At 40.6% G+C, this 14086-nt stretch overlaps 1 protein-coding gene across 1 annotated transcript in view; it reads right to left on the bottom strand.

Annotated features, from left to right (window-relative positions):
- triob (trio Rho guanine nucleotide exchange factor b) overlaps window positions 1-14086 on the bottom strand; it is a 106096-nt gene that overhangs the window by 46283 nt on the left and 45727 nt on the right. Inside the window, 7 exon segments of the mRNA XM_069143219.1 lie at window positions 749-923; window positions 1165-1334; window positions 2720-2911; window positions 3204-3326; window positions 4674-4904; window positions 5364-5495; window positions 7090-7281. Coding sequence (XP_068999320.1) covers window positions 749-923; window positions 1165-1334; window positions 2720-2911; window positions 3204-3326; window positions 4674-4904; window positions 5364-5495; window positions 7090-7281 — 1215 coding nt within the window.

Here is a 14086-nt window from a genome sequence, read left to right as displayed (position 1 = left end):
GCTTTTTTAATGTAACACATACGAGAGTATCGCTGGGAATTCAGCCAAGCTTAAAACCAGCTGGAATCCTCGCTACAGGACTGAATCTCCCTCTTACCATGAAATGGTCCATCAGCTCAAAGTCACACTCATTTTGGTTTACCAGTAGGCCCCTTGCCGCATGTAATTGATCTTTTTTACATTTAAGGAGCTTAAAACACCCAATAATATACAATAACAGGTCAAATCCCAGTACATGGCTGGACTGTGTATGAAACGCTAGAAGGCTTTTAATTTGAAATGGACACAGGAAGTCGAGGCATTCGGCTAACCAACAGCGTAATCTTACCAATCACTCAATGACAGACACTCACAGGAACCTTGCCGTTGCATTCAAGCCTAAAACTAAACTAAACTAAGTTCTGTAAGCCCATTTTTTTCTCAATTATCACATACTCTAAATTGTTCTCTTCCCCTCAAAGCTTCGCCTTGGTTTCCTGTTAGCTTTGTTCTATGTTTTACACCTCGATTTCTCCCTTTCATCCAACACCTCTCTCCTGATTGGACGTTTAAAAATTCTGGTCCACCTGATTTTCAGTGCTCATTAGTTGAAACTCTTCTCAACTATTTTCCCCTCAGATGTCATACATGCAAGGCTCCCTCTCCTGCTCTTTCTTTCTGTCTTCCTTGCTTTCTTTCCTGAACATCGCAAGATAAAGCCACAATAAATATTCATCATACACCAAACCTCCGTTTCCTGCCTACTTACGTCAATTGCGTCCCTCTCAAAGATGCGGAGCTGGAGGAAGAGCTCCAGTTTGATTTTCCTCTCCTGGAACAGCTCCTCCATCTGGCCCTGCGCCTCGTCCAGCTGCTGCAGCACGCTCTCGATGTGGGCCATGGAGCTATTGTGGGGAGTCTTGTTGCTTGAGATGGCAGAGTCTCTGTGAACAGAGGTCAAATACAGAAGACTTGGTGATAAAGAGTATTTGTGGTGAGATTCTGTTTCTTTCTCATTCTAAATAAAAAGGTTAAATCAAAAAGGCCTTGGGTTTTCCTTTCCTTCGTTATTGTATTTAATTGTATGTTGTTCATTCTGTAAGTTTACATGAATTTGGTTTGCCCTTGTGAAAAGTAAACATTCCAATATGCCGTTATTATTGAAGCCTGTAATAATAAGGGTACCTGAGCTGTTGTATGAGGTCCTCTCCCTCCTTGATAACATTGACAGTTGCCTGCAGTGTGGTCTGCTGCTGCTGGCCGAATCGCTTGATCAAGTCTTGCACCGCCTCTACTGACTCAGCGTACACATCATCCAGCAGCTCCTTCTGAAGCTCCTCCAACCATGTCCACAGCTAACAGGGGTCGACAGAAGAAGTAAGAGAGTAAAATGTGGTGCACCACTAAGAGAAGAGGGAAAAGAACCCAGCAAGAAACCGGACGGTCCTGTTGGTAATCAGCAGACACACGTTGGAAAGGGGTGGGGTCGATACACAGAGCGGTGTGAGCTAAACACAGATGTAAGAATCAACAGACAAGCTGCCAAACGTATAGAAAGAAGATAGGAGACAGAAATCAGTTCTGCTCAGAGCTGGTGTTTTGTGAATGGTCATCTTTGTAACAGATTAGCCATCTGGGTGAATTGGCTCAGCACACTAAAGCCCTGGCACTCAATCCAGGCTGCAGGAGAGACACCCTGGTACCCACTGTTTGTCTAACACCCACACGGCCGGCCGACACAAAAAGCACGTCTACTTTTAGTATTCTTTTCAACATCCATCTCACGACGTACAGTAGTTTACATATTACCTGGCTTTTATAACCAGCCCAAAATGCTTTTTTGTTATGAAAGGTTGATGGCAGAGAATCTTAGATTAGGGTAGACTAAAAATGAATAGTCTGCTTCATGGAAACCAGTGCAGACAAATCTGCTCCTCTACAATGTAGTTCATGCCCCGTCTCCACAGTAACATTCGCCTTTTAACACACTGGATTTCGTGCAAAACCTCTACTTCACTTGTACAAATATATACGCACACAGAAGAAAACATACATAGTGACACCCACACACAAAGGCTCACACATACAACATGCGCGCACACACACGGTGCTCTGCAGCCACCGTGAGCTGACAGATGGGATGAAGGAGATTAGTCCATATGGACATTCAAGACTAGCTTCATTAATAACACCGCAGCTCTGACTGTCTCTATGAGTCTGTTTAAACAGGATGTAGCGTTAGCACATGCAGAGCACGGTGCTTTGTCAGGCTGGAGAGGTTCATTTTGAAAGCCAAAGATGTGCAATGCACGACTTCCATATTAACACACTGAGATCCATTACGGGAGTGGCACAGTGATGAACACCACATCCTCGCTGCACTGTTGTGGAATAGGATGAATTATAAGAAGAAAAATTAAAGGCATGCTTGTCATTATTAAAGTCAAGGAGAAGGCAGATGAAGTCGGCTTAAAACACAACATTTTAAGGAATGTTGCGAACACAAACACACATATCTCTCTAACCCAGAAGGCAAAGGCTTAGTAGGTAAATTCTCCTACTTTTTGGTGCAGATGGTCATTTTTAGACAGAGTCTGAATGGTAACCAGAGATTTTCTGTCTGTGGGCTGAGTGCTGGGGGTGTAAGAGATAGCAGCAAAAAGGGAGGGGAAGGGGAGAGGGGGGGGGGGGGACCAGAGGATAGGAGAGGAGACCAGAGGAGAGGACAGGAGACACGCACCTCTTTGACGTGTGTGTGGAAGGCGACAGACATGTCCAGCAGGACCTTGCGCTGCTCGACACGTCGCACAAAGTCCTGGATGCGATCTTCTAGCTGGTGGGCAGCCTGGTAGATTTCCTCTGGGTCACACTCTCCGGTCTGAGCCAGCTGCTCTGCTGCCTCAAGCAACTTGTCAGCATTGGTGTAGGTGTTCTGAAACATTAACATTACCGTAAGCATATCTAAAATTAGAGTACAATATCTCAACAAAAAAACTGCTCTTAGAGCTGTACTGAAATCTTGCCACATTTTAACTGGTCCAGAAAATCACAGCAGTGTCAAATCTGGATCTGAAATTTCTTCCTTAACAGTATATTTGTTGTCATGTTTATAAAAAGAAAGAATGCAACTTTTAGACGTATATGTTTTAGTACAAAAATGTGCGTAGGATGCAGATTTGTGTTTTTTCTTTCACACTTTTTTTTTTTTTACTTGAAAAACTTACCTGTGCAACCTCTTCAAAGTCTTCATGCCGCTTCTGTAGAGCTCTGGCTCTGTGCAAAGACTTTCCAACACCAGTGTGTTTACTTAGGAAGGCCTCGCCATGGTTCTCTATCCAGTCCAGCACCTTAAAACACACACAGGCACAGGCAGCATCAGTACAGAGTTGAAAATATGCACAGCTCGATTTCATGAAATGAGAATGCAGTACATATTTTCAAGCAGTAGAGGGTGCAATAGACTGGCATGGCTGTATTCAGATCACACTAGTTACAGCAGTGTATGGACGTCATCTCCCTCTTCTGTCTTTCCTCCTCTGTTCATCCCCCTTTCTTTCCTCTTTTCCTCCATCTGCAGTCCGTCATATTTAAAGTACAAAAGCGTGGACAATTGGGTTTTACGTAACAGGAAATCCAAAGCAGTGCAAAGTGTCAACATTTCCACTGCGGGAGTGATTAGCTATAAATCTTTGTGTTTAATTACCTTATTATCTATAAAACAGATGGCCACACTCCATCTGTGTCTATGTGGGGTAATGAAAGGGATTTTCAAGGTCTCGGAGAGAATATTTTGATGGGACAAACACATGAGCACATGCACAATGCCCTCGACACTTTATGTGACAGTAAATTGCATCACCATGGAAACCGCTACCGAGCGAAAAGGGTGATGAAAGAGCGGATGGAAGAGGGGAAGAGACAGAAGCACAGACGTACAGCGAGACGAAGCGCGAGAGGGAAGGAAGAGGGCAGAGGAGGGTTCATGCCCAAAGGGTAGAAATGCAGAGACGACACCATGCACCAACTCAGTAGTTTTGATCTGAGAGCTCTGCCATCCTGACAGTCACATAGAGAGGTATAGAGAGTCTCACTTGGAAAACCCAGGAGGAAGTTAAAAAAGGCTTTGAAAAAGCTGGAGATGATTATATTATACGCAAACCCTCTGCGATCTTGTGTGGAATGCTTGCAGAATTTCCCTGTGCATAACAACAAAGACGTCTCAGATCTTCATAAACATTGAAATATGATAAGACAGCAACACTTAATGTGTGTGTTGCTTTGCCTACATACGTTTCATAATTCTAACCATGGATATAGTGCACTGTTGCAAGTAAAAATGTCCTTTTTATAACAATCTCAGGCTCACTAACATGAACTACTGGAAACACACACATTTAAAAGAGTCAGTAGCATCAAAATGAACTTAGTAGAACTGCCACATAATGACAAGCCTTGTCAGAAGCTTAACAGGATGATTATGGACAGGAGGAATGTTTGAAAGGACAGGTCCGTCACACCACTCAGTGAGCTAGCTACATTATAGACAGCTTTAATCTGCAGGCTAACCAAATAGGACATAGGGGCAAGACAGGAAAGCATTTCTGTCTCCTGTAGTCTGACATAGTGGGTGCATGGGTAGCACGCATGTGTGACCACAAAACCTCATCATAGCAGAGTTTGCATGCGTCTCTTACCTGCTGCACATCCTGCTGAAAGACACACAACTGCAGGCGCTGGTGCAGGCGGACTTTACGATGCTGCCAGATGTTCTCCAGTTGTCTCTGGTGATGCAGCACCTCGTGGATGATGTCTAGGACATGGTGCACGGCCTTGGAGTAGTTGGCTGATGCCATCAATGAATCGGCACTTCCTGGGGTCAAAGGTCTCTGCAATTTGTCCAATAGAGACTTGCCATCCTGGCTTACCTGTAAAAATGAATGTGTAGTATGACATATTGCAAATGTTGAGGAAAAACACAGATCATTTGGTTCAATTTTTAAAACATATTTCAAAAAGGAATTTAACCTCTGTTACATATATATATATATAAATTTTTTAAAGTCATATTTATCTTTGACATGATGAATATTGTTTGGATTATTAACCTGGTGGCACTGAATAAACCCATTTGGGCTTTTTCTCTCTTTCCCTATATATCAAGCTCCTCAATTGCTTTCATGTTGTTTGTTTGATTTTAAATTGTGCAACAGAATAAAACACAAACACAAATAATTTAGATATGAAGGAATGCGTGTACATTTTGAATACATGATTCAAATAATTACCAGTTATTTTCTGCATTCATATTTGTATATTCACCTCTGTGTTTTGCATACTCTTTTGTGTCAGCAGGCACATGTGTGTTGTGTGTGCAAATGACTGACCTCGGAATACGCAGTGGTGATGTGCTCGTATAATCCCTGGTGATGGTGGATTGTATCTTCCAGATCCTGGAGTTCGGAGGGCAGCTCTCCTTCACCGCAGGCCTTACACCACGGCTCCACTTTACTCATGTACTGTGGGGGGAGAGCACAACACAAACACTGCATAATATAGACCCGTATACATTAATATGCATACGTTGTTGGAAAGACTCAAGCACTAGGTCATATACATGGTATCAACACTGAAGTGTTTTAATGTAGATATCGGCAACCACATACAAATGAATTTCAAAATGATTTGAAAGCCTCATCGAAGTGTTGGATTTAGCTGTATGAGCTCTTTATCCGTTTGCTCTTAAACCTGAGCTGTGTTTGTTTCGAACTGTTAATGTATATATATATGAGGTATTTGCAACATACTACATACTAATGCATACTCTCTGGTGTGTAAAACTGAGTATTCATCGTGAAATCATGAAGATACTTGTATATCCAAGAAGGAACAACCCTTGGTAACGCCATTTTAATTTTGCTATTTGGGTGACATTATAAAAACAAACAAAAAAACAATAAAAATACTTTTCAAGGTGTCATGGTGTCAACCTAACAGCTGAACAAATCTCAAGCGATCAGATTGTTTCTATAAAACCAGGATAATAAAAATAATCAAGAGACAGTTTATACTGTGGCGTACTAATTGGCTTCATATGAAATATCTCCATCTATGTTTGTATTTTTTTTTTTATACATAAAACGTAAATGCTACCATTTCACATGTTTCACATGTTAGTATGTATGAACAGTTCTGACCCATTTTCCATCCGTGTTAAAAACTCTCACTATGAGCCAATTAAAACAAAGAAAAGCAGTGACTCTGTTAAAGAACAGCTCTCAATAGGCTGTCAGCAAAACTGGATCGACATGAAAGTTTGGCTTCAACATTGTTATGGTTGGTTATGGTATAAGGCTGATATAGAAAGAGAAAACAGAGAGAAGGAAGTAAGGAGAGCAGAGACGGCTGTTCAGACTGTATGTAGAAAACTTTGATAAATAACAGTGAAGAATGATTATTAGATTAGAATAAGTGATTATTCTGTATGTGGATATGCAAAAGCGAAAACGAGTGTGTGCCTCATTTCCAACACTAAATTAAAAAGAGGCTCTCTATTGCTTGAGCCTAGGGAACCAAAAATTGTGAGGAATATAAGATGAAAACATACATCCACTTACATCTACAACAAAGGAGTATCAGGAGCTTACAAGGAAGTGTTGAACATCAGAGACTATACAGAACAGGAGCCACTCGGCAAACAACAGGTGTCAACATTTAACTAATGCATCGAAAAACGATGGAAAACTAGAATACAGTTTGGTTACTAAATAATATAATTCGGGAAAGCACAAATGACAGAAAATGTTGTCAGCCTTTACCATTTTGTAGTAGTAGGTATGTGTTGCATGCATGTAAAAAAAAAAGTCAGAACTTTATAAATACATGCACACACTTGGAGGTCTTCCACTGGAGCTGAAAAAATATTTGCACGCATGCAGGATGATTATTTGTGGATACGTCGATGTGTTTTTGCACATACAGTTAAAACTAAGAATATGCTTTTATTAGGCCCACATGTGCATGTAGGCGATGTCTCAACTCTCTGGTGATCTGCTGACATCATCGGAAGTGTGCTTGATTCTTCTGTGCTGTACCAGCGTTGTGTGTCTGTACCTGATCGGCTTTCTGGTGGAAGCTGGCAGACATCTCCAACAGGGTGCTGCGTTCGTCCAGTGCTGCAGCAAAGGCTTTCCACTCCTGCTCCAGCTGGCCTGAGATCTGCTGGATCTGCTGAGAGGCATAATGGCCTGACTCCAGGAGCCGGTTTCCTACCGACATGATTCGATTGATGTTCACGTACACATTCTGTGAGACAGAGAAGCGAGACAGCACATATTAAAAAGACATGTCTATCTTTTTCATTTGACATTCTATAAAAGACACGACTGCACTCATGTAAAGAGTGTTTTTCAATGTGATGTTAATATTTGGTCATCCTGCCCATGTACACTAACAGGCTGGCAGAGTATTGCTGTGGTGCCTTTTGTGTGCCATGATGCATGAAGCTGCAGCCATGTCTTCAGATGGCCAAGACAGGATGTTTTTCTGCAAAGCAATTAATGTATGTTTGTGAAAAACAGCAGCCACAATTAAATTCACATAGACAGTAAGTCAAGATATTGATAAGAGATGAGGAACACAAGTCAGTGGACATTAAAAAGTCATTCACTTGGGAGGCATACCCCCATATGTGAGTAATAAAAAAAGCCCATATTCGTCCTAAACTTTCAGTTTTTTTAAATAGATGGGCTCCAAGCTGTTTTGTGTAGATAGGCACGGATCAGCAAACGCTAATTAACAACTGTGTTAACAGCCTGTGATTATTCTATTCAATTACAGCTCCTGGAGCCTATTATGGCTCTTAGTTTGCTTGTTTCAATCACAACGGGAAGGACAGATGAACCGAACACCAGCTACACCCCTCAAACAGAGGCAGGGTCTTCGGACGACTCCTTCTAGAAACATAAATTATGATTTTCCATCAAAGCTACAGATGATGGATTTACTTTGTTTTAACCCGTAAGGCTTTCAAGTTTTTTCTGATGCAGTCTTTTGGTGACATCAAGGGCAGAGATAGGGAGATTGTATTGCTAATTTAATCCTGATGGCGGCTAGAGGCAAGAGAGCGAGTGAGAGGAAACAGGCAGAAATAAAGAAAGTGGGGGGAAAAGGAGGAGGACTACACTGTTGATACCATAAATTAATCAAAACACAGAGAAGGAAAACAAAGTTGTGTTTGCTTTGTAAATGAAGTGCAGAACAAGATGAATAAAACTGTCCGTAACCTCAGAGATTTAAATACTTCCTGTTATACAAAAAGGCAATGTAGATAGCCTGGCAGGTAACCAGTCATGCGTACCTATTGCACAATGTTTATTCTAACTGCATACTTTATGTACTACATGGGGCCTTAAAAAGTCCAGCCATGAAATGAAAATGCCAAAATGTGCAGAGAAGCTTCGGCAAAAGAAATTCCTCAACAAACTTAACTTTTAAAAATATGTGTGATTTATTATTTATGTGACCCTGCACACTTCAGTGGGGATCCGACATGAAATTTACGCTTCTCAGAGTTTGAATAGAGAAAATGTGATGGAAGTTCAGATGTGGCTCAAACATTTAGAAAATCAACGAGAGTTAGAAGACTGTAAGTAAACTTGTTGTATTGGAATGAATGGTTACATAACATACCCCGCTGGTTTTTCCTCAGCGTTACTTGTGTGTTTTGACATGAGCTTGTTCCGACTACTTGTTTCACCAAAATTGTTCCAAATTCAATCACTTTACTTCGAAGGCCAAATAGCATAAAAAATAAGTAGCTTCTTGAATGCAGATTACAAAGCTGAGCTCAGAGGTTTCACTACTGAAAGAACATGCTGCTGCTGAAATGCAAGTTGGATTTTCCCCACATAAACTTCTGAGTGCACCTACTTGCAGATCTAGTGAAAAAGCTGTACCTGCAGGTTTTCGGTTCTCCTGCTCAACATGGTTAAGCACCCTGAACATTGTAAACACCAGCTTTGAATAATGGTCACTGGAAAAGTTGTTATGTCACTGATCACGAAGCCTAGTTCTTTAGTCTTCACTGTACTCATTCCTAATCTCAATAACACATTTGCTTGTATACAAACCAGAGTCAAATCATCTCCATGCCTTCAGTGTTTCCATTGTTACTCTACTAAACAAGTTGGTGTGCCAAAACTATCACTTGTGCAGCTTGCATAACCCGTATTTTGCACATATTTAGCATTTTTGCTTGATTTTTATTGGTACTTACTTCCAAACCTATTGTAACAACACCTCCCAGGAGCTGCAGCCATTACAGAACAGAATCAAAGCTTGTTTTTTTACCCGGAGTTAAAAGGCGTTTCTGTTTTATTTTGTTTTGATTTAAAGTATATTAACAAATGAAAGATGTTTAAAAAAAACAAAAACAAAAACATTAATACATTCAGGTTGGTAGGAACTAGAAGCTATCAGATGCTTCCAATGAAATCACTTTAAATTAGTTCCCCCCCCCCTACTACGTCATTTGCATGAACAGCCTTCTGTAAGGTATTTTTATGCATACACAACACACACTGGCTCACAGACAGAGACATGAGTCAACAGAGTATGGGGCAGGTAGAAGCAGACAATGCCGATGATGAATACATGACAATGGATGCTGACCAGTGGTCGGAACATGACAATACTTATGAAATTGGAGATACACAAGGACAGGAACCAGACCCTCATTCAGGAGGAGAGAAGAAAGAGGAAAAAGAGAGAGCTGCAATTAACACTGAAAACTCACGCACTGCACAAGCCTCCATCCCCCCTCGACCTGACCGGTACATCACTATGAGACGCCCGCCAACCATAGCCAACAGAGGACCAGGACAAAAGCAACCAACCCAATTAGGTAAGGCATATACTCAAATTGAAATACCAAAAAAAATACACTACATGCAGACACACAACACATCATGTCATAATCACAATTTACAATAACATTATATGTTCTGATTAGTTTTCTTTAGGTTTACTACAGTGTGTCTGGTGCTGCTGTGTGTTCTGTTAATCGGATCGCTCCTCGGTCTGAGCTTCATTTGTGAGTCTGAATTATTTTTTCTATGAGACCACAGTCTTAAAGATGCAGCAGACATTTCTTCAGATTAAAAAGAGACTGTGATAAATGAGAGAGTCTTTCCTGAACACGAATTTAGTCATTTTAGAGCAATGTTGTAATGTTTGTATTGAAGTGTGTACCTTTGGCAGCCACTTACTTTTTGCAGGTAGATTCACCTAATTAATACAAACATAAAATGGGCCATTTTGATTGTAAGATGCTCTTTAAAATTTTGTATTTTTTTTGCTTTTAAGTTTTATTACCTTGTATGACTTTATTGAAAATAGAGGGATTTTCCACATAGACTAAAAGTTTGAACAGGAGTATTACAGTGCATATATTGGTACATTTATCAAATTCCTGCATCTTTTGTAGCACTAGCAGTCTGTGATGGCTCTACTTAGAGCTAATGTCCAACAGGCAGACCAGTGGGTCTGAAGATTAAAAATATACTATTATATTGTGTGTAAAGTTCTGCTTGACTTCTGTAACTAATGAAGAAACATTTCCCTATTATCACTTTTATAACAGATAGGAAATTAGCTGGGACTCACACAGAAGTGTTGGAAAAAATTGGCAAATTACTGGAGGAAAACAATAACTTCAAACATGAAATAGGTAAGTGGTCAGTAAACATATGATTCATGTTGACAGCTGGAGATTCAGAGTGATTGCTCTTTAACAGAGAGCAAAACACCAAAACAATAACATAAATGATAACAAAAATAAACTGACAAGCCTAAGAAAGTAACAGTATGAATCCTTGATCAAATGGTTTATGAAATGTTTATAAAATTAGGTGTATCATTAAAGTGTTGTTAATCTTTAAAGGGATAATGAGAAACCTCTCTTGGTCAATATACCACATTTCCAGCACTGGCCAGGCTGACTGTCTCACTGGGCGTGACCTGTTCATACTAAACTATGAAGTGCTTGAGGTGGGGATGACATTTGCAGATCCCTGTGTGTGTGTGTGTGTGTGTGTGTGTGTGTGTGTGTGTGTGTGTGTGTGTGTGTGTGTGTGTGTGTGTGTGTGTGTATGTCCACATTTATATATGAAAAAAAGTTAAGGGTTTAAAATGGTTTATTCTGCATTAACAACCTTTTTTGCTTTGACAGCAGGAAATGAAGAATACTTCATTCATTCTCTATAACAAGAGCAGGAATTGTGGAATCAACAATTTCTCACTCTATTGGAACTGTACAGTTACTCTCCCTCAGACCGGGGAGGACTAGCGAGGGAAGAAATATAGCACAATATATCTACATAAATACACAACACTGGAGGAACCACCTGCTTACGTCTTGTATATCCCTATAGTTATCCATGCGATTTCTAGATTAGGTTTTCAGAGTTATTCTGCGCTGCTGTGCAACTATGATATATTGTACTCCGTATGAAATGTATTCCCGTCTTGTTTTTAACAATTCATCTATATACACGTCAAACTGAATATAGTGCAGTTTAAAAGCGTTGATGAATAAATGATTATACAACTAATCAAAGGGTGCCAGAATTGTTCCTGTTTTTGTAAAGCAGTGGAAATCTACTGCAATGTGAGGGGATATAAAAACACACACACACACACACACACACACACACACACACACACACACACACACACACACACACACACACACACACACACACACACACACACACACACATGCGGTTCATTCACACTTCATGCCGATTACTACATCGTGATCTGGAAACCTTCACAGTTATTTGGCTGCCAGTAAATTATCAAGGTTGCACACTTGATAGTTTGAGCATAATTTTACATCGCTGGTCACTTACTGTAGGTCGACTCTCCGCTTAGCCTGTTTCCCGGGGCTTCCCGTTCAAACTGAGGCAGAGGCGAATCAGGTGTTTAATACGCCTGTAGCGATGTGCAGTTGTGAGACGTCATTAGTATGTGACGGTTCCCGTGATTCAAAATACAGTTTTTTAATCATAAAAGACATGTTTATCTGAGAGCTATTTGTTGGGCTCAATGACGGAAAAAAAATAAATCTTTTTTTCTGTTTTGGTTTCTGCAGTAAGTAGACTAATGATAACTTCGGGGTTTAGAAATTTGCTTTATTGTATGTTTTATTATAATCAATTAGTCTGATGGGAGGGGCTTACTACATTTAAAGGGGCCGCCTCCCTTTTTCATTTTTATTATTATTATTTTTTTTTTTTATTAAAAATATGATATATTATATGCTATGTTACTCTGGTCCACACTCAAATACAGTAGGTGGCGGTAATGCACCTTTTGCTGGATGCCATCTGCCATAAAACTTAAAAGAAGAAGAAGAAGAAGATGGAGGGTCAGTGTGGGCCAAGTTACAGAGAAGGTAACAGCCACTTTGATTGAGACACTGTTGACTTTTGTAACTTTTTGGTTTAGAATTTGTTTTATTGTTTTGCAAACATTTTTGTTGTTTGTTGGTACTGTTTTTCTACTTGTAAATATATTTTTCCACCAATCTGCACCTTTGGGAGACAAGCACAATAAATTGCACCATCACTCTACCTACGACTACGCCATGTTTTTTGTTATCTGAGGGCTGAGTTTGAACCTCGTCACACAGTATAAAAGGCAGTCGAGAAATGTCCTCATTCCCAAACATTGTTTTATCCATTGTTTATGGATTGTTTTATGCATGACACATAATTATCACTTACATAACTACATACAGTCACCATTCGCATTTGGTCTAAACCTTCATCATACTCATAGGTATTTTCATGCACAGCATTGATCGCTGACACAGACCAGTAAGAGCAATGTTTGATGCAACGGCAAATATTATTTCCACCAGTGGTGCCAATGTTCAGTCAATGGAAACTGGCTAATGTGTTGTTTCACTTTGTTTTTACTCTCACTAAAATGTTTACGCACATTGGAAACACAGACTCACAGAAATAAAGAGGGCAAAGGCAGTATCGCTACATGAAACACACACATAATCACACACACACTGACACTATGTATTTCCATTCTGCCATGCCGGCAACAGGAAGGGGAAACGTAGCATCCTGTGGAAGAATGGGTGGAGGGGGCGGTGGTCACTCAGAGTTAACCCGACCGTGTGTGTGTGTGTGTGTGTGTGTGTGTGTGTGTGTGTGTGTGTGTGTGTGTGTGTGTGTGTGTGTGTGTGTGTGTGCGCGTGCGTGTGCGTGTCTACTGTGAATATAATATGTGAGTATACTTCAGTTCCATTCGTCTTTTCTACTACTGTGTTCTCAGGGGTTATTGGTTCATCTCAACCCGTACTGTTGACACAAGTGGCTGCGGGCAGTTACTGAAGCTGTCCCTGGGCCCTCATATTGAGACGGCTCACTACAAATGGTCAGTAGCAGCAGTGACACTGTGAGACAATTTAGGTTACACTTTTACCAACCTTAACAATAGTTACTGTTAGACAGGGACAGTGAAAAATATGTGGTTTAACACCAATGCCTGTTACGGTTCCTTTTGTTCTAATTAGAACAGGCTGGTTTAAGCTTGGTTTAATTGCACAGCTATATGTGCCAAACAAGGATAATTATACAATGACAAGTTATGAGGTGGTAAAAAGAAAGGGCACTACAGAGAATTGACAAAAGGTTGGTGTTGAAAAATTGTGACACGTTAGGGCATAGTACAGTTTGATGCAGGAGGACAACAAACAGGAAGGTCAGGGACATCTTTTTTATAATGACTAACATCATGAGGGGTCAAAGGTTTTGATGGTAGCTGGCAGAGCAGAACACTGTGTGACTGCAGAGTCGATACGATAAAATGTCCTCAGCTCCACGTATTACTCAGCAGCACAGCTAAGGTACGAGAGGGTGTGCAGCAGAGCAGCAGAGGGCAGCACATGGGAGGGGCGGCGAGACAATATGGGTCAATTATCGGAACTGCGACATGACAGAGCAGGACAGAGTAGAAAACAGCTGAATAGTAAGACAGTGTCAGGACAGAAAATCTCTACTGCAGCGAGTCACAGCCCAACGGAGAGAAG

This window comes from Embiotoca jacksoni, unplaced genomic scaffold (assembly GCF_022577435.1).
Source record: "Embiotoca jacksoni isolate LCO1_2020_lvr unplaced genomic scaffold, fEmbJac1.0.p SCAF_11, whole genome shotgun sequence".
In the NCBI taxonomy this organism is placed as follows: Eukaryota; Metazoa; Chordata; class Actinopteri; family Embiotocidae; genus Embiotoca; species Embiotoca jacksoni.
This window is presented reverse-complemented; position numbering and strand designations above follow the sequence as displayed.